The sequence below is a fragment of the Muntiacus reevesi genome, chromosome 17 (assembly GCF_963930625.1).
Source record: "Muntiacus reevesi chromosome 17, mMunRee1.1, whole genome shotgun sequence".
NCBI classification, from domain to species: Eukaryota; Metazoa; Chordata; class Mammalia; order Artiodactyla; family Cervidae; genus Muntiacus; species Muntiacus reevesi.
This window is the reverse complement of record NC_089265.1, coordinates 23,469,076-23,494,522: the sequence shown is the minus strand read 5'-3', so window position 1 is coordinate 23,494,522 and position 25,447 is coordinate 23,469,076. Positions and strand designations below refer to the sequence as shown.

Sequence of the window (25,447 nt, the reverse complement as noted above, 5' to 3'; positions counted from 1 at the left end):
GGATGGCAGCCGGGCTGGCGGGAGGGGGCTGTCCCCCAGCGCAGCCGCCGCACCTGGAGCCCGCACCCTGGTCGACGTGTGTATCTGGGGCGTTTTCGCTCCGCGGCCAGAGTCGACCCACGCCCCCTCCCCTGCGCGCCTTCCACTTCTCCATCTGTCCTCTGCAGTCTCTGTCCCCGACATCTGGGCCATCCTCCTCCTCTGGTCCCTTCTTTCTGTTGGCTCTATTGTCCTGTTTGGTCCCCACCCGTCCCGGAGCTGGTGCCCCGTGTCAGCCCATTCTTCCAGGTTGGGTCAGCTAGGAGCGGTGAAACCGCGGGGACTACTCCCTTCCTCCCTTAGGATCTCTGTGGTGTGACGCACTTGGGTCGCATTGTGCGGTTTTTGCCCCGAGTACCTGCTCTTGGAGTCGGGGAAAAGGGGTGACCTCCAGGCAGGTCTGTGGGGCGGGGCCCACTCCGAAGGTTGGCGCTGCCCGCCCCCCACCCCGCTCCACGTACATCAATAATGGGTCGAGTTACCTGGGGCCAGAATCAAGTTAATTTTACCAAGTTCTTGCCTTTAGTACGGAGCCTCACACTAGCCCCTAGATCAATTCCCCTAGGCCTGTGCTCTGTGCAGTAATTAAGCCAAAGAAGTGAAAGGGAAATTTGGGAGTGATCTGTGTCTGTATCTGTGTGTGTGTATGCTTTCTGGACTTGCCTGGGTCTGTAGCTGTGGTCAAGAGGAAACTGTCCCATTGCAGAATCTTGTGTGCTTTTAGTTTTTCGTGGTAGGGAAAACCTGCAGTTGTGTCTGTGTGTGCTTAGTTGTGTCCAGCTATCTATGACCCCATGGACTGTAGCCCGCCAGGCTCCTCTGTCCATGGGATTTTCCCGGCAAGAACACTGGAGTGGGTTGTCATTTCTCTGACCCAGGGATTGAAACTGTGTCTCTTGCGTCTCCTACACTGGCAGACAGATCCTTTACCACTGTGCCACCTGGGAAGCCCAAGCCTGCAGTTGGGAAGGAGATGTCTATTTACTCCTTTTGCTAAGTCCAAATGTGGTTCCAGATGTGAGACACGTGTGTGGTCATTTCTGCAGCTTATCTTTTCACTGCTGTAATATGGAAAACAGCAACTCCTGCTATGTGAGTCACTGTGAATTTTGACTTTCTGCTTTAGGATTTTCTCCTTTGATTTGCTGGAGAGAATGTCCTGGGCTTGAGTCATTGCTTATTGCCTGGAGGGATCTCCGTGAGCTTGTCCCCATTCTTCTATTCACTGTTGAGGAAACTGCCTCCGGAGAGGGGAGTGGCCCTGTGGTCATTTCTGGCAGAGCTGGGACCGTGATCCAGGGCCTGTACTCTCCCTCCCTTCAGTGCTGAATTCCTGGGCTGCCCTTCCAGCAAACATTCCTTTTTTTTTTTTTTTTTTCTTAAATGACTGGGTTAATTCTGCAAGGAAACCTGGTCCTCTGCTGCCCCTAGAAGCTGTGACACATGCAGTCATCAGAGGTGGCCACCCTCCACCTATTGTACAGCCTGTTTCAGAGTGCTTTCAAAGGCAGTAAGTCAGTTTTTCCATTTGCAAGTGGAGAGTACTACTAAGGATTTCACCAGAGTTAGAGAAGAAATGGCAGCTTGGGGACAGATTCTCACATACCCAGCAAGGTAATTACCTGCGGTGTCTGAAGCCAGTAGAGTCAGTCTAGTTATTCGGCCAAAAAAGTTAGTGTATAACTGCTTTGAGTCTCCCCCAGGGTGCTGGATGAGGAGGAGAGCTTATTTTTGTCTTTACTTTTAATCTGGTCCTGTTGGAGCTGTTACGCAGTGAGTGCTAAAGCCTTTTTTAGAAATGAGCTGTTGATCTTCAGCTGCAGCATCTGTGGCTGGTTAGCTCTGTTGGTCCCCCTGACAAACCTTGTTCTTTGGCATACTTGTAAACCACAGAATTTGCTTTAGCAAAGTGCGGAGACCGCGTCTCAGAGAAGAAGTTGGTCATCAGACATTGTAGAGTGTAGATCCAAAGAATTTAGCAAAAAGCATTTCCTCCTCTCCTTCCCATGTCTTAGTTATCTTCTGATCCTTGTCACAGAACAAACCCATGCTTATCTTACTCCTGTTTTAGGGAGGACGGTGAGCTACTTGGTGATGAAGTGAAAGTGAAGTCGCTCAGTCGTGTTTGACTCTTTGGGACCCGAAGGGCTGTAGCCTATCAGACTCCTCCGTCCATGGGATTTTCCAGGCAAGAGTACTGGAGTGGGTTGCCATTTCCTTCATCTCATTAAATTCCCAGAGTAAGGCAGCAGGCCTAATTATTTTACAAGAAAATAATAATCATTACTGATTGAGAAAAAAATTAAAGATGTAAAATCAGGAGAAGACTCAGAAGGGGGATTTAGAAGCTTCTTAATGGATCTTGGTGGTTGGCTGTCACTACTACAACTGCAGCTCCTCCTGGCTGCCTCTAGTTGCTCTGTTGAAGCTCCCAAGGGTCCTTTACAGTCACCCTCAGCAGTGAGTGCTGTTCATTACATCCATTTGATGTAGGCCTCAGTTTTCTCCTGAGGCCTAGATAGATTTTGAAACTTGGTAAGGTCAAGAAAATGGCAGATCTGGAGTTAGAACTTGGAAGGTCCATTTGACCCTACTAAGATACTGCTCTTGAAGATGCAAATACCATTGTAGCTACTTTAAATTTATTTAGCACAGTATAGGTATTTATTATTTAGTCATTCTTTAACTTAAAACTCCTGCATTGGGACCATTTGACCTTTAGGCTAGTCATAGTAGTGGATATGGGACAAAAAGTTTTGGGATTTTTTTTTTTTTTTTTTTTTGGCTGAACCTTGCAGCATGTGGGATCTTAGTTCCCAGACCAAGGATTGACAGAATTTAGGTCCCCTGCAGTGGAAGTGCAGTTTTAACTACTGGACCGCCAGGGAAGTAATTTTAAAGTAGTTTTTTTGCCATTGTTGTTGTTTATTATAAAAGTAACAACATGATCATGGTTAAAAAAAATATGCAAGTTATAAAGTGAAAAATACCCTTTCTTCTGTATCTTTTGAGACATATTATAAGCATGTAAAAAACACATGTATTTGTGTAAACATAGAAAATACATGTGCAACATGTATATACACAGTGTTAGTCACTCGGTTGTGTCTGACTCTCTGCGATCCCGTGGACTGTAGCCTGCCAGCTTTGTCTGTCCATGGAATTCTCCAGGCAAGGATCCTGGAGTGGGTAGCCATTTCCTTCTCCAGGTTCTTCCTCACCCAGGGATTGAACCTAGGCCTCCTGCAGTGCAGGCCAGTCTCTTTCTGTCTGAGCCAGCGGGGAGGCCTGTGTATATACACACCACAACCAAATTCTTTTCCAGCCCCGTTGAGATCACACTATAGAAATTCTTCTACACCTTGGTTTTTTCACTTGATTTGTCTTGCAGATAATCCCATATTGGATTGTATAGAATTATTTTCTTCTTTGCAGTGTCTATATAGTATTCCCTTTAATGGATTGACCAGTCAATTTATTATTGATGGACATTTAGGGCAGTTCCTGTTTATTTTCATTTTGGTTTCCGAACAATTATGCAGTGAATGTCCTCAAATAGGCATCTGGATGTACTTCTCCAAGTACTAGTTCTAGATAGGAAATTGCTGTGTCGAGGGCAATATTTACTTTGAAGACTAGTGATTGTTGCTTAATGGTCCACCAGAGAAAGTACTCTGATCTGTGTTGTCACTGGCAATGTTGGGGAGTATAGAGCATTTTGCTTTTGGTGCCCCTGTATCTCCATTGCCTTAAATCTTGTCATCATCCTTTGTGTCAGCCAAGCCCAAATATCTCTTCCAAGAACATATCATGCCCTTCCACAGCCTTTTGCCTGTGCACATTTTGTACTGTTTCTTTTAAATACAAGTTTTATTGAATTAAGTTCCTTTTTATGTTTTAAGTTTTAAGGCCTGGTCACAGTCAGAGAAAGATCCAAGACCTAGCATCTTTGGAGGAAAGTAGGGTCTGTGTTTTAATCACTTAACTTGGCCTTTGGGAATTCTGTTGGGGACCCAGGGGGACAGAAGGAAATGAACTGGTGCTGAAAAAAAGTCTTGAAGAAAAATACGTGCCTAAAATCAGCCCATGGTCTGTCACCTCCCCTACTCAGCTCTGCCCCCATCATCAAGATAAGTGGAGTTCCCTTTATATGCCAAAGCTCACAGCCCACTCTCTGTAGGGCAGAACTGTCTGTCAGTCAATCTATCAGTCTCTCTGTCTATCCTTTTAGCCATCCACTTGCTGGGCAACTGTGTGCCTATCACAGAGACCAGACCCACAAATAGTCACCTGGATGGTGAGGACCATAGAAGAGATATATATATACAAGTGGCTGAGGTGTTGTTTGTGGGATTCCCTCATAGCTCAGCGGGTAAAGAATCTGCCTGCAATGCAGGAGACCCCAGTTCAAGGTGTTGTTAGTCCTCTGCTCGGGTGGTATACTGTGGGAGGTGGGTGGATTTTGCAGGGAGGCCTCTGAGCTGGGTGACCAACTTGTTCTGGTTTGCCTGGAATTTTCCCATTTTTAAAACTGAAAGTCCCATGTCCTGGGAAGCCCTCCTCAGTGCCAGGCATGCTAGGACAGTTGGTCATCCCAGAGGCAGGAAGAAAGCCATGGAATGGAGCATTAGGAACCTGCATTCGATTAAGATACATAGTCTCCTCAGCCACGGTAATGTCTGTTAGCTATTTATGAACTTGTTGCTCAGAAGAATTTACAGCCTGTTGCTTTGTCAGTGTTTGCCCTCTGTCCAGGAAAATACACAATTGCATGCGTCAGGATGAGATTGCAGTGTGTTCCTGAGATTATTTTGGTGCAAATGTCACAGAATGAGGAACTCTCTAAGGAAATAATAAATTTTTAAATTGTGGTTTCCTTTTAATTAAACAAAATCTGTTAGGCAGGCACTGAACAAACTAATTCTCCAAAGGATAATCCAACAATGGGCTTTAAAAAGTACCCCTTGGCTGAACTATTCAACTTCAGTGAGCTACATAACTCTGAGGGGGAAGTTTCATTTTCTCAGTAGAGATGGAGCCATTGAATCTTTTTAACCACTACTCATTTGCTTTCCCACATTTCTTTCGGAGTTTATTCCTCTTTTTGTCTTGGGGAGCATTTCCCTCTAATTTGGGCTTTTCCTTTGCATAGACTGAAGTATTTTTTATTTTAATTTTTCCTGTGCAACATGTAGGATCTTAGTTCCCGGACCGGGATGGAACCTATGTCCCCTGCAAGGGAAGGGTGAAGTCTCAACCACTGGACTGCCAAGGAAGTCCCCATAGATTTATGTCCTAAAAGGCATGGTGGAGGCCAGCAAGTATTGGTAGATGGGTTGTACAGAAGCAATAATGAGATTTCAGGGTTATTTGGAACTATCTGTTAAATAGTGTTTCTAAATTGAACTCTCTAATATAGGCATTCAAAATACTTGAGGTATCATAATTTCACTAGAGGTGTATTAAACTACCTCATGTTTTTGTGAATCGTGTGTAAATTTAAGAGTCATTATTGTGTACAATGCTAGTGGTAACATAGATTGAAAAAGCCTTTTAAGGGACAGCTTGGCCATAGATGGTTGTATGTGTCTGAAGCAGAGGAGACTGAGAGGATTTGAGGCAATAAACATATCCAGTTGGCTCTCCATGTCCGTAGTTCTGTATCTGTGGATTCAACCCAGTGTAGATTGAAAATATTTGGAAAAAAAAAAATTCCAGAGAGTTCCAGAAAGCAAAACTTGAATTGCTGTATGCGTGTGTGTTAGTTGCTCAGTCATGTCTGACTGTTCAATCCCATGGACTTCAGCCCACCAGGCTCCCCTGTCCATGGAATTCTCCAGACAAGAAAAACTGGAGTGGGTTGCCATTCCCTTCTCCAGGGGATCTTCCCGACCCAGGGATCGAACCCAGGTCTCCTGCATTGCAGGAAGATACTTTACTGTCTGAATCACCAGGGAAGCTTGAATTGTTGTATACCTGCAACTATTTTCATAGCATTTACATTGTATCAGGTATTATAAATAATCTAGAGATGATCTGAAGCATGGGTTCCCAACCCTGGGCCGCAGACTAGTACGCATTAGGAACTGGGCAGCAAAAGGTGAGCAGTGGTGAGCAGATGAAGCGGAGCTGCATCTGTATTTACAGCCGCTACCCATTGGTGCCCGAATCATCCTGAACCACCCCTCCCCCCGTCTGTGGAAAAATTGTTTTCCCATTGTAAAGTGTAAATTTATACTTTACGATCAGTATAAAGTATACAGGAGGATGTGTGTAGGTTATATGCATACTGCATATATAATGCTATTTTATATAAGAGATTTGAGCATCCAACAAAGTCTGGTATCCAAGGGGCTCCTGAAACCAATCCTCCATGGACATAGAGGGACGACTGTACTGGGGTAAAAAGCTGTGTTATGTTCCCCAGCCTTGCTGCTGCCGCTGCTGAGTCACTTCAGTCGTGTCCGACTCTGTGCGACCCCATAGACAGCAGCCCCCCAGGCTCCCCCGTCCCTGGGATTCTCCAGGCAAGAACGCTGGAGTGGGTTGCCGTTTCCTTCTCCAATGCATGAAAGTGAAAAGTGAAAGTGAAGTCGCTCAGTCGTGTCCGACTCTTCGCAACCCCATGGACCGCAGCCTACCAGGCTCCTCCGTCCATGGGATTTTCCAGGCAAGAGGACTGGAGTGGGGTGCCATTGCCTTCTCCCCCCAGCATTGTTGGGTGGGGCTATAAATCAGTGTGCTTCCCACCATTAGTGGAATGGCTCAATAACGTGTTGCCTTCTGCAGGACCCTCAGCAGGTGTGATAAATCTCTGTGACTTAAGACAAAAAGGTTAGCAGGGTGTATTGCTGAATGAGAAAAGGAAGTTGCAAAAATACAATGTTGCAATATGTGATATATATGTATTTAAATAAATGCAAAGAAATTGAGGATTATGAATCTGAGAAGAGTGGGTATCTCTAGGGAGGAGGATAGCAAGGCAGACTTTAGCTTTGTAATGTATTCTTTTTCTTACATGGAGAACACTTCTTACACGGAGAACATGTACATGAGAGGAGAAAGTTATCTATAGTATCACAATCCCATTTTTCTCCTCCTTCCCCTTTCACCTTTAATTCCGTCTACCTCTATATTTAACAAAACAGAGAGCAATGTTTAAATCACCTAAAGGTCATAGGTGCACAATGTGTGATGCAATTCAGAATTTTCAGATGCCAATCGAAGCATGAAGCCAAGGTGGTCAGAATGTGGTTGAATGGATTGGAGGTGAAACAAGTCAGCTTTGGGCAGTGGAAAGAGTGGTTGGATGCTGGCCCCACCTCTGTGGGTGACTGCCTCTCTGAACTTGGCTAGCCTGGGAGCCTTTCCAGGCCATTACTTAACATCCCCTTATAAAACATTTAACATCTCTCACGTGCATGCTCAATTGTGTCTGACTGTTAAGGTCTCTCATTTTAACTCTTAAAGATCTGAGTTTTTTCCTTTGCTTTCTTCTTTTTTTCTAAGATCTTGGGTTCTTTAAATAACTCCATGGAAAGTTAAAGGCTGTGATATTACACAGAGCCTTGTCCTGAATCCCTCCTTATCTGCTTTTTAGTAAATAAGTGAGAGTTGGCTATATTCCCGAGTGTGGACACTGCATACCGCCTGGGACTGCTGTGGTCGTTTATCCAGGCTCTCACCCAGGGTTGCCAGTAGCTCCAAGAGGGGAAAGAGAAAAAGGTCCCCATCAGAATGGGCCAACTAGAGCAAGGCACCCCCTTCTCCGGAAGGATGCAGCCCCATGAGGGATTTGTCTTGAACTATAACCAAAGGCAGCAGCCTTGTTCCTATCCCACCCCCACAAAAGATCTTGCTCTTTATTTCTCTCCACTCTATCCTTCCCCCCTTTCTAAAGACTGTCATTCCCATCCCCTCTTGTTCCCAGATGGTGACAGAGGCGTCCATTGGTTACCGATGTTGCCAGTGTCTTCCCGCACTTTGCCTCCAGTTCTGGGGTTTGCTGATGCGTTTTGTTTAACTGTGCCCCAGTGTGACTTCCCAGGTCTGGAAAAGGCCTTCTACCCTGGCTCCTTTCATTCGGTTTGGGCACCCACCCTCTTGGTTCCTTTGAGACCTGCTCTGTCTTGTCTAATATGGGTGACCAGTCTTTCCTTTCAAAAGCCCCCATGCTCTTGGCTTTCCAACCTTCATCTACTCCATCTTCCTATCTCTGAAAGGTTTTAGTCTTTTTTGACCCCTCCGTCACCCCTTCCTCACTGGTGTTGTGCATTTAGACATTTACGTATTTGCGCATGTTGTGCATTTAGACATTACATTCTGCACATCTCCTCTCCTCTGCCTGCCCAGTCCTTCCCAAGGAGCTCCTTACTCCTCAGTGAGAGGTAAAACTTTAAAAGAAGCTGATTATCCCTACCACTTCATGCCTTCTGAGGTGGCCTTATTAAACAAACAAAGCAAATAAAAACCTCAGAAAATAACAAGTGTTGGCAAGGATGTGGAAAAATTAGGACCCTTGGACCTTGCTGGTAGCAGTGTAAAATGGTTCAGCCATTGTGGAGAATTGTCTTGTGGTTTGTAAGTTAAACACACAATTACCATATGATCCAGCGATGTTAGCTTGGGGGGATATAAATCAGAGAATGGAAAACAAATACTGAAAACCTTGGACATGAATATTCATAGCAGCATTGTTCACCGTTAGAGTAAGGACTTTGGGTAACAAAACGTGGTATCCATACAATGAAATATGACTCATGAAAAGAAAGTATTGATATGTGCTACAATGCGGGTGAACCTCCAAAACTGTGTGCTGAGTGAAAGAAGTCAGACACAAAAGGTCACTTATTGCATGATTACACTTTTATGAAATGTTCAGAATAAGTGAATTTGTGGAGACAGAAAACAGATTAGTGGTTGTCAGGGACTGGGGAAAGGGAGAAGGGGAAGTGACGGCTTCATGGATGTGAGGCTTCTTTTTGGAGTGATGGAAACATTTCAGAACTGGATAGAGGTGATGATTGCATATTACACTTGTATTAACTGCTGCTGAACTGTACACTCCTAAAATGATTAGTTTTGTTATGTGAATTTTACCTCAGTTTTTAAAAATCTGAGAAAAAAAAGAATTGGCCATGACTCCCCCTAGTTAAAAAAAAGATAGACAAAAAGAAATTAAAAAAAATTAGAGGTGAGATTCTAGAGTTAGGTTGTCCAGTCTGGTTTTTTAAAAAAATCCAGGTGACCTGTGAAAAGATAATAGACTCAAATCCAGTCTGAAAGATAATATGATGCCATTTTAAAGCTAAAAATTTGATCTTTATCTAAAAGTAGGTTTGGCTTAGGGTGAGAAAACTGACGAGGGGGAAATGAGGAAGGCACTCGTGCCTTCACGTGGGCCCAGGAACTGGCTGGCAGAAAATTATGGGGGGGTGGGCATTGGAGAAGGAAATGGCAGCCCACTCCAGCGTTCTTGCCTGGAGAATCCCAGGGACGCGGGAGCCTGGTGGGCTGCCGTCTATGGGGTGGCACAGAGTCGGCCACGACTGAAGCGACTTAGCAGCAGCAGAACAAGTCTGGTCCTTTTCATTCTTCATGAAACTATTCTTTTTAAAGATTTTGCCATTGTTTAGTGCAGGCCTTATCTTTAAAGATGATTATTCAGGTAAATTAGGATGCTTCATAACTGGGCAGAAAAAGAGTTGTTGATTTTTCACATCAAGAGAGGACTCTGGGCAGCTTTCAGATGGCAGTGTTTTCGTGTGTGTGTGTGTGTGTGTGTGTGTGTGTGTGTGTGTGTGTGTGTACGTACATGCTCAGTTGTGTCTGACTCTTTGCGACCCCATGGACTGTGACCTGTCAGGTTCCTCTGTCCGTGGGATTTCCCAGACAAGAATACTAGAGTGGGTTGCCATGCCCTCCTCCAGAGCACCCTCCCAGTCCAGGGATCAAACCCAAGTCTCTTACATCTCTTGCATTGGCAGGCAGGTTCTTTACCACTAGCGCCACCTGGGAAGCCCCAATCTTTTCATAGCTGCTCCTAGGATCACAGAGGCAGGAAGTATCCCCCTAAAATGGTTACTAAAGAAGTTGTAAGTTTCCCTAGTTGTGAATTTTTTTTCTTGTTAAAGAAAGATGTGTGGCCGCATTCATCTCCATTTACAAAGGACGTACTGGAAACAAGCTGCTTTACTTTTTGCCCTTTTACTTAATATTCATCTTTTCGTTTTTCATCCCCGCTACCCACCCCAGATCAGCAACGTCTTGTTTTTCATTTTACCGCCCATCTGCATGTGCTTGTTTCGACAGTATGCAACGTGCTTCAACAGTGGCATCTACTTAATATGGACTCTCTTAGTTGTAGTGGGTAAGTGGATTCGTTTGTGAGCATGGGCTGAAAGGGAGGAAGTGGAACTTCGCAGACTCCCTGACCCCTTTGTAAACCAAAGTCACTCTGACGTCTTAACAAACTTTTCTGTTGTTTCCTGGACTCCAGAAGGAGGACTCTTTTGAATATGAGCTTGATAACAAGGTTGACCGTAATTATCACTTAATTGCATTTGAGAGTTCATTTATATAATAGTCACTGGTGTGCCAGTGCAGTTTTATGTGAACTTCTGAGGGAAGTCTTGTGAAACAATTGGATTTGGATGAAACCGTGGTTTCTAAAGGGCTAAAATAAAAAACAAAGCAAAACAAATTCTAGATGTTTGATCCTTCGTAATTCTGGGAAATACTTGTATAATTTTTATTTCCTTCCACAGGCAGATTAGGAATTCTTAACTGTGAGAGAATGTTGACTTTTGATTGACTTTTCCCATGAAGGCTCAGTGGATGAAGACGCACTGTCCTTGTGCAGTTATTAAAGTTCTGATTTGCTGGTGTTTGGGCCCTGCTTCAAATCCTCTTTCTAGACGTGAAGTCTGTATGCCTAGATGGTGTAGGTGTCGTCCTTCCACTTCTTTCCTCAGAGAGACAGAGTGATTTGGTAATTTCGGTAGTCGTTTAGGAAAAGGCTATCCTTAATCGGTGTGTTGAATTTGTGACTCTGTTCTTCTCTGTGACCTTTTTTTTATTGGCTGTGATTGATTCTAGGAATTGGATCCGTCTACTTCCATGCAACTCTTAGTTTCCTGGGTCAGATGCTAGATGAACTTGCAATCCTTTGGGTTCTGATGTGTGCTTTGGCCATGTGGTTCCCCAGAAGGTATCTACCGAAGATCTTTCGCAATGACAGGTAAGCTTGTACTAAATTTTTGCATTTACTACTAGGTGCGGTACCCCATTGGAGAAGGCAATGGCACCCCACTCCAGTACTCTTGCCTGGAAAATCCCATGGACGGAGGAGCCTGCTAGGCTGCAGTCCTTGCGGTCGCTAAGAGTCTGCCACGATTGAGCGACTTCACTTTCACTTTTCACTTTCATGCATTGGAGAAGGAAATGGCAACCCACTCCAGTGTTCTTGACTGGAGAATCCCAGGGACGGGGGAGCCTGGTGGGCTGCCGTCTATGGGGTCGCACAGAGTCGGCCACGACTGAAGTGACTTAGCAGCTTAGCAGCAGCAGTACCCCATGTGACCCCAATGTATATATTAACAAATATCACACCCTGCTGAGTCTAACCTAGTGATGACCTTTATCATGTATTTAATATCCACTGATTACACTGTCAGAGAAAAAATTCTGCCAGATAAAAGAAGTAATTTTAATACATTCAGGGAAAGAATTTATCTAATGTTCATTAGGAAGATAAACTCAATTATCTCCCTTATTGGTACTGGCAAAACTAGAAGGTTCAGTGGGGGAGAAAAGACTGAATGGTTGTTCAAAGACCTTTGATGTCCTGCTAGAACATCTTATGGGGTGTGTCCCAGCTCTATTACTTTTATATATTTGCAGTAGAATGCACACTGAGGAATTGGCTCTTGGAGCTGTAGATACTGTAGTATTCAAATTGTGTCAGTTTGCTTTTGATGAGAGCTACACACCAACACACACCCATATACATAGACATTCAAGCCGAAAACCCAGAATTTTAGCAAGAGATGCCTTTTAATATCCATTGTGTTGTGCTTATATGGTTATTTGTCCAGTAAATAGTTCATGGACACTTACAATGAAGTTTTCTAGGCACTAGACTATAACAGTAAACAAAACAGCAAGGTCTCCACCCCTAAGTGAGATTATATCGAAGTTGGAGAAATTATGAATCAATAAACAAATAACATAATGTTAGGGTGTGAAAGTACTATGATGAAAAATGAAGCCGGTAAGGGGGTCATGGTGACTTGGAGTGCTGACCTAGAGTTTGGTCAGGGAAGGTCCTTTCTGAGGCACTCTGGTTAATATCTGAAGTAACAGAAGACAGCATCATAAAGATGAGAAATGCTCCTAGAAACATATGGCCCATACACTTCTCTCTACACACTGCTTTGTTAAAATATATACAGATAAATGGGCTTCCCAGTTGGTGCTAGTGGTAAAGAATCCGCCTGCCGTCGGTGGCAGGAGACACAGGAGATGCAGGCTTGATTTCTAGGTCAGGAAGATCCCTTGGAGGAGGAAATGGTAACCCACTCCAGTATCCTTGCCTGGAGAATACCATGAATCAGAGGAGGCTGGTGGGCTACAGTCCATGGGGTCGCAGAGAGTCAGACACAACTGAGCATTCATGCACGCTATATGGATAAATAATCTAAAAATATGGATTCAATCAAGTAAGCTGTGTGTTCCCATGGAGGAACTATCCTGGAAAAATAAGAGTTCATTGTAGTTTTCCTGGTACCCTGAGTGGGACTGGGAGTGATGCAGCCATTAGAGATGCAGGCTCTTCTCTATGGATGGAGGTGGAAGAACATTCATGAAACATGCTGGCTTCAAAAAGCACATTGTAGAACTGTGTGTGTGACACCCTCATTTTGGAATGAATGAAGCCTCTTTTTGACTGTATGTCTTCAGATATGCACAAACATGTCTAGAGGGTAAGGAGCCACTACCCTTGGGCTCTTCTTAGGAATGGGAATGGAGAGAGAACTTTCACTTTTACCTTTAATCTATACTGTTTTACAATTTTTTTTTTTTTACAAAGTGCACGTGTTAATTTTTAATCCTAAAAAATATATTATTAAATGAGGTAGGAAGAAAACACACTTTATTCATTCATTCATTCATTCTTTAGCTACATTGTGTGGCCTGCGGAACTTTAGTTCCCCGACCAGGGATTGAACCTGGGACCCTGGGACCCGGCAGTGAAAGTGCTGAGTCCTATCCACCGGACTATGAGGACATTCCCAAGAAAACATACTTTAAATGGATTAGCTGTACAGTCTTCATCCGGGGCAGCAGGATTTGAATTAAATATTTTTATCTTTAAACACCATTGAGCAAAAAGAAGTATCTTCAAGTGGAAAGGAAGCTGTTCCTGGGCTTAGATGACATATGGTCTCCCTGGTGCGGAAACCTCCCGAATGCACGACGTGTACTTTAGAAGTCAGAGATAGCCTCGGCCAACCTGCTGTGTTTCAGTTGTGTTTCTGGTTTCCTTGTTCAGCCTCAGGAGAGATGGGGGTGATCAGAAAGCTGCCGGAGGAGGGGAAACGTGGAGGTGGATGCTGCTCGGCAGGGGCACGAGGTGGCTTGACCAGCAGGGATGTTTTGCCTCCGTCTGAGCAACACACCCCTGACCTTTTGGCTTTTCCTGTTGTCTCCAAAGATGCCCACCAGTTACTTACTTCCATGCTTTCCGGGAGCATGCTTTCATTGTATTGAGAGCTCAGGAGCCACTTTGCTGTTAGATCTGAGTCTTCAAGCCCTGGGATCGCAGTGAGAAGCTGACAAAATGGGAATAAGGGTTTTGTTGTTTCTGGTGCTCTGGAGACTTGGGTCTGAAATTCCACTGGACAATGTTTAATGTGTTCATAATAGAGAATCTTGTTCTTTTCTTGTTTCTTGGTGGGAGCAAGAGAGGAGAAAATGGGGCAGTGCTGTGGTGACAGAAACTTACCAACTTTAGTGATGAAACACATTGTGAGGCAGGGCGGTCTGACCACGGGAGACTTTTCCATCGCCCGCACTCAGCTGCCTTTCTCAGGGGAAGATGTGGACCCCCTGTCTTCAGTTTGGGGAGAGTCCACGGAGGCTCTGAGAACACTCTGTGTCTGTATCCCTGGCTTTGCAGACCACCTGGGTTTGATTCCTAGATTCCCTGTTTAAAAAAAAACCAGAACGTATAACTTGTTTAGACTCTTGAGGTTTCTGTTCGCTCATCTGTAGAACTGAGTGACTAATAGTGTCCACCACAGGATTCTTGTTAGATGATCCTGCAAAGCCATTCACAGAGCACTGAGAACGTGGTGAACAGTCAGTCAGCTTTCATTCTTAACAATTGCACATGGAGATTGCTGCCCAGTATTTGAGGTATACATGCTAATTGCAGGGTAAAAATGAACGTTGATCATTTTCATGAGCAAAGGAAGAAAAGGTGAATGTCATAGGAGAGGTAGCTCATTGTAAATAAGGATTTCAGCGGTGTCTGTGGACCTTCAATTTGCCAGCGGTGTGGACAGCAAGAAGGCAAGAAGGCCAGACCGTTTAGCATGGACTTCATCTCGTGATGTGGGAACAGGCAGCATCTCTGGTGTGGAATGGCATGCCAGACCAGAGATCTCAGGGCAACACCAGGAATTCTGCAGGCTGGGGATTGAGTGGTAAAGCTGCCTGAACTTATATGATAGTAACCATTTATCTCTCCCCAACCACCCCACCTTTTTTTTTCTTTTTCTGATCTAGACTTTGCTGCAATATTTCTCACAACCTCTAAGGGGACTTCCTTGGTGGTCCAGTGGTTAAGATTCCATACCCCCAATGCAGGGGGCACAGCTTCAATGCCTGTTTAGAGAACTAGCCCCCACATGCTACATGGTGTGACCAGAAAAAAAAATAATTAAAAAAGCTTATTAGTAGTGATTCCAGTGTGAAATTTCTGGAGAAGAGAGGGGATTGTGTGTTGGCCAAGTGACTTTGGATCAGACAGATCCAGATTTGAGTAACAATCCACTTTTTCTTCTGCACTCTGATACCTCATTTTGCTCATCTAGAAAGAAGAGATAGTAAAAGTATCTAGCTCAGGGGTTAGAAACATATGTGAAAATTGTATAGAGTATATAGCATAGTGTCTGTTACAGAGTAAACACTCACTTGGTGCTAGCAGCTATTATGAATGGCTAATACAGATAAGTGTTTTGAAGATAAAGAATATGCAGAATAGCAGGGGAATGTAAATAGGAATTATTGTTGTTCAGTCACCAAGTCATGCCTGACTCTTTGCAACCCCATGGACTGCAGCACGGCAGTCCTCCTTGTCCTTCACCATCTCCTGGAGTTTGCCCAAGTTCACGTCCATTGAATCGGTGATGCCATCCAACCGTCTCATCCTCTGTCACTCTTTTCTCCTTCTGCCCTCAGTCTTTTCCAGCATCAGGCTCTTTTCCAATGAGTTGATGCTTCGCATCAGGTGGCCAAAGTATTGGAGCTTCAGCTGAATAGGAATAGGAATAGTAAATAGGAATAATTGGTGGGATTTTCTAAAAAGGGCTGTATTTCATCTTGCCTAGAATGTCTGAAGAATTGTTGGGATATGCACTCAGCTGTTTCTGGTTATTAGTAATTGGACATTTCTGGTTTTTTCTAATTTGACATTTCTGTTTTGAGAAAAAAGCAAACTGTTATAGGGTAATTGTATCCATTTTCTAAAAAAATTTATCCTGCTGTGGTCCTTATGATGTTTTGTCCACAAAATCTAGGGATAGCCCTCACCTTATGATCCAGTTTATTTTTTGAATCCTGAGTAGCAAGCTTGCAGGCTGGGATCTGCTTGTCCTGCTCTCCCTGCTGGGTGACTTGAGCGGTCATCTCAGACTCTCTGGGCCATATCAACTTTGTACTTAGGAAATGACAGGGGTGGACCTTCCAGGACCAAATGCTGGAATCCCGTGGACATCAGAGGCTTGTCCTAAACAGGTTATGTTTTAGTTGTTGTTTAGTTGCTAAGCTGTGTCCAACTCTTTTGTGATTCCATGGACTGTAGCCCTCTAGGCTCCTCTGTCTAAGGGATTTCCCAGGTGAGAATACTGGAATAGGTTGCCACTTCCTTATGCAGAGAATCTTCCTGACCCAGGAACTGAACCCAGGTCTCTTACACAGAAGGTGGATTACTTACTTCTGAGCCACCACGGAAGCCCATTTTACCTTAAAAGGGCGTTTAAAGCAGTGAATCTTGTCCAGGAATGTGTCTAACCCATGCCGGCCATCTGGGGAGCTTGTGGACATGTTTTTGGTGGTCCCAGTAATGGAATGTTTTATCACCCATAAATTCCATTTCATTTCAGAAGAACAAAATGGGCATTACCAAATGTTTGATATGAAAAAAGGGACTAAGGGCCTGACAGGGTTAAAAACCATCTCTTTAAAGGGAAGCTAATGATAACAATAGTAACAGCTTTATTATAATAATATTATGATGATGGTGCTGGGTTGCTAGGTTTGGGTTTGGGGCATACAGGAAGAAGGTGTGCTAAGGGTTCGCCAACCTTGTGGTCAGTTTGAGCTGATCATGGGCTGCAAAGTTGAAAACAGGACCAGTTTGGGGCAACAGTTGGGGATGTTTAGAGAACACCCTGGCGGCCCCTTACCTCCTGGGTTTTCCCAGCTCTCTCTGTCCTCAGGGCCTCTGGTGACTTCTGTTGGCTCCTGCTGGCTGCAGAACCATGCATTCACACGGTGTCTTCATTGACTGAGCCGCCTTCCAGAGGCGCATTCCTCCACACCCTCTGAGGAGCGGTAGGGAGGTGCCTGCCCATGTTCCTCTTAGAGAAAGCATGTTTCATCAAGCTCACTGCCTTTGAAATCTTTGGCAGGACTACAGAAAGCCTTTCTGATTGCAGTATCAGCTCAGTCGGCTTTTCCCTGAGTGTGACATTTTCAATAATAATATTATTTAAAATAACATTTATTCTCAAATCATGGTCATGAGAACAGAAATAATGGATTTTGTTAGCACACACCATTGTATCAGGCACTGTGTTGAGCGCCTTAATGCTTATAAGAACACTACAGGGCAGGTGCCTTGATTTTCATACAGAAAACCTGAGGCTTGGGGAGTTTTAGTGACCTGCCAAAAATCCCATGGGCTGCTAAGTGATGGAGGCAGAATGTGAACATACATGGGTCTGGTCTCACTGGACCCACGTGCCCTGACTCACTCTGTTTTTCTGTGTCTGGGTCCTAAACCATCGGACACAGAGAGGTAGTACAGTTTGAAAGTATCTGGTTAAGTGTTTGCTGTGGTTGTTATTTAGTTGCTTAGTTGTGTCCGACTCTTTGTAACCCCATGGACTGTAGCCCTCCAGGCTCCTTAATCCATGGGATTTCCCAGGCAAGAATACCAGAGTGGGTGCCATTTCCTTCACCAGGGCATCTTCCCGACCCAGGAATCAAACCCACTCTCCTGCCTTGCAGGCAGATTCTTTACCACTGAGCCACCAGGGAAGCTCATAATTATGTGTTTATCTAATCTAAATGACCAAAAAGCCTTGACGTGTCATGGAACCTCAAATCCAGTGATAGAGTTACTGGGGGTCTCCAGGGGCCAGGCACATGGTGGGGACCTGGGGCTGTGTGACGCTACTGTACTCAGGCCAAGCTGCAGACTCCTCTAGTAGCTGAAGGATGCCGGGGCCAAGGCCGGGAGAAAAACACAGCTCTCCTGAGGATTTGCTGCCTGGATCCTTTCCCACGTACATATATTTCCCCGTTGGTCAAAGTTCAGGGCTACAATTCCTGTTCATTCCAGTCAGAAAGTTGGCAGCTTGATCAATGATTTCCTGAGCCTTGATGATAAGTGGTTTTCCTCTTTATGAGACACACTTGTATTTTGAAGGTTTCCATGCACTTTGGTTTCTTTCTAGTGGAATTTCATTCAAATTAGTTTCCTAACAGTGATGTTTTCCAGGGCTCCTGGCCAAAGTAAATGGTGCTAATGAGGAATAAACAGAAACTTCAGGAAAGTCATGTGCCCCTAAGATTCAGTCATGGATATGGGCCTTTGAGATCCTCTAGTCCAGACTAGATAGGAAATTTATAGATAAGGAAGCAGAGTCCCAGGGAGAGGGAAAGCTGCGTGTCCAGGGTCACGTCGGCAGTTCTAGCTCTTTCTACTGAAAGCACCTTCGCTGAAGGGCTGTTATCAGTTATTTTTGATTCCAAAGGATGGCATCAATTATTTTTCTAACATTTCTCCTGTCCGAAACGTAACACAAAATTCCAGTGCATAAGAGGCTGTAGATTGTCAGTCAATACAGATATCAGGATTTTAGACTTGTGTGCTAGGCACATGGGGCATTTTTTTTCTTTTGATCTAGGATGCTTTATGGTTTGTAAATGGTCTGTTTTCCTTATAAAAGTCATACATGTTCACCTTGGAGAAGAGGGGTGAGCAGACTACGTCTTTGGCCACATGGGTGACTTGTGTGTTTTTTGCAGATTAAGTGTTATTGTTGCGCAGTCATGCCCCTTTTCTTACTTACTGTCTACAGTGGCAGGATTGAGTAGCTGTGGCAGAGAACCTATGACCTGCAAAACCTAAAATATTCACTATCTGACCCTTTGCAGTAAGAATTTGCCCAAACATGCTGTAAAGCACCTAGGGAAAAAAATACAGAAAAGTACTGCTAAAAATAATCAAGTATTCACATCTTATCCTTAAAGGCTCAGGTTGATTATAATTTAACCGTTTTCATAGCTGAATATTTTGAACATTTCTGATTGTTTCCTAAGGTTGAATTCCTAAAGTAACTGAGCTAGTGTGGGAGAATGGTTTGCAGGCTCCTGGTCCTTTGTGTGGAATGTCTTTTGAGCTTGCCTTCCCAGCATCAGTGCCTGTACTTTGCCAACACCCAACAAACAAACACGACCCCTTTTGCTAATGGATTTGGTTTGCTTTCACCCACAAAGGGGCAGGTTCAAGGTGGTGGTCTGCGTCCTGTCTGCTGTTACAACGTGCCTGGCGTTTGTCAAGCCCGCCATCAACAACATCTCTCTGATGACCCTGGGGGTTCCCTGCATGGCGCTGCTCATTGCTGAGCTAAGGAGGTGGGTACCAGTCTTTATCCCTGGCCCTCAGGCTGTCCTTGGGATAGGAACAAACCAGCTCTTGGTTCTTTTACTGCCTTTGAAGAGGAGTTACTCCTCCCAAAGAGTCATCCCTGACTTGTGGATTAGGATCAGGTTGGATGGTTTGGTTCAAAATATTAATCGCGTTTTCAGAAGGAAGGGAGGAGTATAATCAATGTATTCTAATGATCCAAAAACTAGCTTAGGAGGATCATCTCAGGACCTGGCGGGTGCCTAGACCAAGCTGCCTAGAGTTAACTCTGCTGAAAGGAGAATGTTGTGTTGTGTTTGTTAGTCCTTAAGTCAACCCCAAGGACTATAGCCCGCCCTACGCCTCTGTCCATGGGATTTCCCCCGCAAGAATACTGAAATGGGTTGCCATTTCCTTCTCCAGGGGCATCTTCCTAATCCAGGGATCGAACCCATGTTTCCTGCATTGCGGGTGGATTCTTTACCACTGAGCCACCAGGGAAACCCAAAAAGGAGAATAGATGTGATATGAACACAAGTTCATATGTGTGACATGACAAGAGTAAGAAGAAAAGCAAAGTCCAAAGAGGCTATTGCATTTATACAGAGAAGGAAAAAGAAATGAATGCCTGTATACAAAGCAGCCTTGCTACTATCCCTGAGGCTGTTTCTTTCTCACAACCTATCAAGCAAAGCCTTTTACTGTTTGCATAAACATTTTGTTGTGTCAGCTCTATGTGCAGAGTTCAGGTTGATACCCAGACACATTATTGGGTTGGCCAAAAAGTTTGTTTGGGTTTTTCTAGAAAGTTGTTTAGCTCGTGTGTGTGTTTAAGACTGTCTTATTCAGCCCCAGCTAAAACACATCTAAATCACTACCCGTATTGTAATACTCTTTGAAAATGCTTTTTCTCTGTACCACTTTTAGAAATCCACTCTAATTCATGGCTTATTGTCATAGACACAGATGGTCTTAATTGAAGTCTTGTATTTATCCCCCTTTGTGAGAGTTTCTCTGTGTAGTGTATAATCAGCTTTCTCTCACTCTTTGTTTTGAGTGGAGACATGTATATGTTTTCTACCCTTGCTTTGCCTCTGGGGATTGTTTTGATTATCAGCAATACCAGGCAAGGTCAGAGCTGGTTGTTGAAGGGGGATATAAACTTGCTGGCTGGCAGTGGAAGGACTGTCCTGTCTTGTCTTGTTGGCTTTGAGTACCCTTCATGGATCTGGGAAAGAAGAGACCCATTTCAGGACACTAACAGAGCTTAAAGCTCTTTGGAAAACCATTAAACAATGCCGATAAAGATATCTGAATGGATTTGTGATAGCCCAGTGATGCTGGCTGATATTAGGCCTGAAGTCAATAGAATGTTCTCTACTTAGCTATGTTTCTTGAGAATTCACTGCAATCTAGTTTTCATTTTAACTCCTGAGTTTCATATGTTTTAATCTATCAGTTCAGTTCAGTTGCTCAGTCGTGTCTGACTCTTTGCGACCCCATGAACCGCAGCACGCCAGGCCTCCCTGTCCATCACCAGCTCCCGGAGTCCACCCAAACCCATGTCCATTGAGTTGGTGATGCCATCCAACCATCTCATCCTCTGTCGTGCCCTTCTCCTTCTGCCCCCAATCTTTCCCAGCATCAGGGTCTTTTCCAGGGAGTCAACTCTTCTCATGAGGTGGCCAAAGTATTGGAGTTTCAGCTTCAGCATCAGTCCTTCCAGTGAACACCCAGGACTTATCTCCTTCAGGATGGACTGGTTGGATCTCCTTGCAATCCAAGGGACTCTCAAGAGTCTTCAACACCACAGTTCGAAAGCATCAATTTTTTGGCGCTCAGCTTTCTTCACAGTCCAAATCTCACATCCATACATGACCACTGGAAAAACCATAGCCTTGACTAGACGGACCTTTGTTGGCAAAGTAATGTCTCTGCTTTTTAATATGCTGTCTAGGTTGGTCATAACTTTCCTTCCAAGGAGTAAACGTCTTTTAATTTCATGGCTGCAATCACCATCTGCAGTGATTTTGGAGCCCAGAAAAATAAAATCAGCCGCTGTTTCCACTGTTTCCCCATCTATTTGCCATGAAGTGATGGGACTGGATGCCATGATCTTAGTTTTCTGAATGTTGAGCTTTAAGCCAACTTTTTCACTCTCCTCTTTCACTTTCATCAAGAGGCTCTTTAGTTCTTAGTTTTAATCTATAATTGTGTACAAAACTGGCTAAAGAAAGGGAAACTTTTAAATTCACATTAGCTGAACAAGAGCAAATGAAGGGGCAGATTTTACAGAATAAATAAATTTTCCTTCACAATTGTGATCTTTAAGCAGGGAAACATTTTCCTTTAATACTCTAATCTTTTTAAGTAATTACAAGGGAAATAATTTCTATTCTATACTTGAAATTTTTTACCCCTGAAAAGCCAGTCATCATTACTGCTAATTAGTCTTCATCATGACCTTAAAAACTTGCAGCATTGTGGAAGTATTCCTCCTTCTATCTCTAGGGTCCATCTTTCTACTTACGGATTATCCCCTCCATTTCCTTTTCCTATTTTACTCCGGTAAATTGTCTACCGTGTCATCCCTCTCTCTCCAAAGGATCCTTCCCATTAGCTTGTTGAATTTCTCCCATTGTCTCTAACACCCAGCCTAGCCTCTATTACATCTGTCTCCAGCCATCACCCTTTATCTCTCATCTGTCACAGCCATGCTTATTTAAAAGGTGTCTCCATCTGTTTCCTCATTTATTCTTCAAGCTACTCCCACTTTGATACCCAAACCCCTCTTGGTTGTACGTCCACTGATCACTTTTAGTCCTCCTGAATTTTACTTGCTTTCCCAGCTCTCTGCACAATTCACCCCCTCAACCTTGGAACATTCTTTCCTGTGATTCCTATAATACCACATTCTCCTCTTTTTTTTTTTTTAGCCAGTTCTGCGGCAGCTCCTCTTCAGCCCCTCATGAGAGCGCCTTCTTTTCTATGCACCTGTCCCTGCAGGGAACCCATAAGGTACACCCTCACGTCTGCTTTTCTCTCCCTACACCTTCCCCTAAAACCTCCCATCTACTCCATGCCTTCAATTCCTGTTCATATGCTGGACAGAAAGGGAAAATGGAAATTGTTGATCTCTGTCTTAGTCACTAAACTGGAAAGCAGTCACTAATGTCGTGGGGCTCTATTTATTTTTTCAAAAATCTTTTCAAGGGGTACATGTAACCCTCTGACTGACAGGGCTTTTCAGGTTGTTTTTTGAGCAGGTCTTTCTGAGCCTGCTGTCCATCCCATATTCACTGATGCTTTTGCCTATGTTTCCATCAGACAGCTGGGAAAGGTACCAGAAAGTTAGACTTTAGACACCATTAACCTGTTCAGCAAATATTAACAGATAACATCTGCACCCAAGAAGGGGTCATATTTATGTTAGACGCAGACTCCTGCGAGTGAGTGAGCTGGACTGACTGGGGTGCAGGCCTTTGAGGGACAGAGACCCCAAAGGAGGGATGGAAGGGCCCTCAGCCCCCAACTGCCTCTGGGCATTTCTCCCCAGGAAAAGAAGTCACCCTCTTTGTGAGCAATTTGGTAATAAGGAAGGAAAATGGCTGCTGAAGTTCCCCTCGAGCTGTTGGGGTTTGTTCAGAAACCCTTTGCCCCAGGGTGTGGAAGAGCTCATTCTTTCTTTCAGGAGCACCAAGAGCCTCCCTGAGCCTGACCCCATCCCAGGTGGGGGAGACAGGCTGGAGATACATAGATGAAGCACAGAGGATATCGGCGAGGCTGTCATTGCTACAGAGAGAATTAGAGGGAAGAAGGTGATGGGGGCTTGGGGGTCACTTAGGAGGTGGAGACAACTGGTGCGATTGTTAGGAACAATGCTCAGCCAAGGGCTCACTGAGGGACATCTGAACAAAATCTGGGAGGTGGCGAGCCCCGTGCCTATCTGGGAATAGCATTCCAGGAGGCAGAACAGCCAGTCCTGAGGCTTGGAGCAGCGTCCCTGGGGTTTTGGAGGAAAGGCAAAGATTGCTGGGGGCTTTGATGAGCAGAGGCAACGTGGGGCTGGTAGGGAGGAGTGGGTGGAGCGCAGAGGGAAGCCAGCACACTGGGGCCGTGAGCACTTCGGCTTTCCCTCTGGGAAGAGGGAAGATGTGGGAGGCTCTTGGGCAGGGGGGTGAGAGGTGACTGTAGGAACAGGGGCAGATGGAGGTGGTTGCCATAACTCAGAGGGCTTGGACCCAGGCGGTGGTGATGGAAAGAGATTGGATTTGAAATATATATCACCAAGCTGATGAGTTAGATGTAAGGTATGTGAGAAAGAGAACAACTACTCCAGAATTCTTGGCCTGAGATCCTGAAAGCACCCTTCCCCAAGAGGGCCGGGAGGAGAACGGGTATGGAACAGAAGAAAGGATCAGGAGCTCTTTGTAGACATGTGAAATCTAGATCAACACTGGCCACCGGGTGGATGTGTCATAATGTGACGTGTGGTTTGCAGGTCTGGAGTTAAGAAGAGGCCTGGGTGAGGAGTGTGGCTTTGTGAACCATCGGGGTATATATAGTGTTTATATCCTTGGGCCTGTGTGATGGGGATTGGGCGGGAGCCCTGGTGCCAAGGGGCCAGGAAGGTTAGGGCTGGGGGCCGGGGAGGTGTGAGGGGGCAGAGAAGTGCCCGGTGCGTTAGAAGGAGACCACGGCTGACCCGAGCTGTTCTCTGCGCCTCTGGCAGGTGTGACAACGTGCGTGTTTTTAAGCTGGGCCTCTTCTCCGGCCTCTGGTGGACCCTCGCCCTCTTCTGCTGGATCACTGACCGGGCCTTCTGTGAGCTGCTGTCGTCCGTCCACTTCCCCTACCTGCACTGCGTATGGTGAGCCGCATCGTCGGGGGCAGGGGCTGGCGAGGCAGGGTCTGCACTCTCTGCCATCTCTCTGCTCTCCTGCAGGGTGCACGAGTGTGCCCAGGAGCGGGGCAGAGCCTGGGCGCCCCTCTCCTCACGAAGACTGTCGGACGTTTCAGGGAGCAGGCTGAGCCGGAATGACCTAATTGCCTGTGCTTCCTATCTGTGCCGTCTCTTACCTCTAGCTCCGTTAGCAAAGCAGAAGGGAGCTTGGAGATCGAAGCTGTAACCTGAGCTCTAGCTAGATCTTCAGGGCATAGGGGAATGTGGGGAAGGCTGGGGACAGATGTGACGTGGGGACAGGACAGGCCCAAGTCAGAACCAGGCACTCCTGAGCCTGAGCGACCAGCCTGGGCCTCACAGGTCACCTGGGGACAGTCTCACCCATTCATTTGGCAGGTGGAGACACAAGTCCAGAGAAATAAGAGTGAATTGTTAAGGATCGCCCAGCTGGTTACATAAAACCAGCCCAGAAGCTTAATCGTGGGGAACATGATCAAGTATCTGTAGTTTAGAAAGCTCAGGATGCACTGTTAGGTTAAGAAAAAGGTTACGAAACAGCATGCAGGATTCTCTCCCCAGAAAGCAGAGGAGGAAATGGGGTGATTTTCTTCCTGGGAACTGCTTCAACTCCAAACCTAGCATCATCTTTCCCTCTCTGTCCTCCAGGACTTCTGATCGTGAGATATCAAGGGACAAAAGAAATCTTTAGAGTGCTCCTTGTAAGTTGAGAGCACCCAGGGAGGAATTCTAGTGGTAAGGAGTTGTTAAAACTTGTTAGATCCAGATTTGGAAGGAGGCTGACCTCTATCAGGAGATGCCTAAGATTATTCGATTTGAAAGAATTCTCTTGAATTCCCTGGGATGTTTGAACTTGAGTATTATTTACCATGAGACCTAAGCTGCTCTCAGGTTAAGACTTGGGGACTTCCAGATTTGTTTGCTGAAGGCAAAGCAAAGCAGCTCATGCTGGGGATTCCAGTCTTAGGATCCATCGCCTGGTATTTCTTAGGTTCAACCTCGACTCACATTAGTGAATTTATATACACTTCGTATATCTGAGTTATAATTTACAGATTATTAAATGCACAGATTTTGTGTAGTCTGGTAAGTTTTGATAAATCTATCCACCTGTGTAAAGAGGATCTCATTCAAAATATAGTACTTTCTTTAAAAATTATTTTGTCTTTGGCTGCTCCACCTGCAGCGTGTGAGATCTTAGTTCCCTGTCTAGGGATTGAACCTGTATTACCTGCAGTGGAAGCTTGGTCTTAACCCGTGGACCACCAGGGAAGCCCCTGGTGTGTTTTTAATTGATCCAAGTTCCTTTATCACAGAGTGATTTAAGTAAAATTAAAAGTAGAGTG

At 44.9% G+C, this 25,447-nt stretch overlaps 1 protein-coding gene across 4 annotated transcripts in view; it reads left to right on the top strand.

Moving 5' to 3' along the window:
* Window positions 1-25,447, top strand: part of ACER2 (alkaline ceramidase 2) — a 33,022-nt gene that overhangs the window by 255 nt on the left and 7,320 nt on the right. The window contains exons 1-5 of one of the 4 annotated variants that reach the window (XM_065907819.1): window positions 82-1,653; window positions 10,294-10,408; window positions 11,137-11,278; window positions 19,051-19,188; window positions 23,913-24,050. In XM_065907819.1, coding sequence (XP_065763891.1) covers window positions 10,333-10,408; window positions 11,137-11,278; window positions 19,051-19,188; window positions 23,913-24,050 — 494 coding nt within the window. In that variant the 5' untranslated portion in view covers window positions 82-1,653; window positions 10,294-10,332. Of the gene's footprint in view, window positions 1-81; window positions 1,654-2,110; window positions 10,409-11,136; window positions 11,279-19,050; window positions 19,189-23,912; window positions 24,051-25,447 lie in introns of those variants that run through there. The other 3 variants (XM_065907818.1, XM_065907817.1, XM_065907815.1) reach the window with 3 other exon arrangements.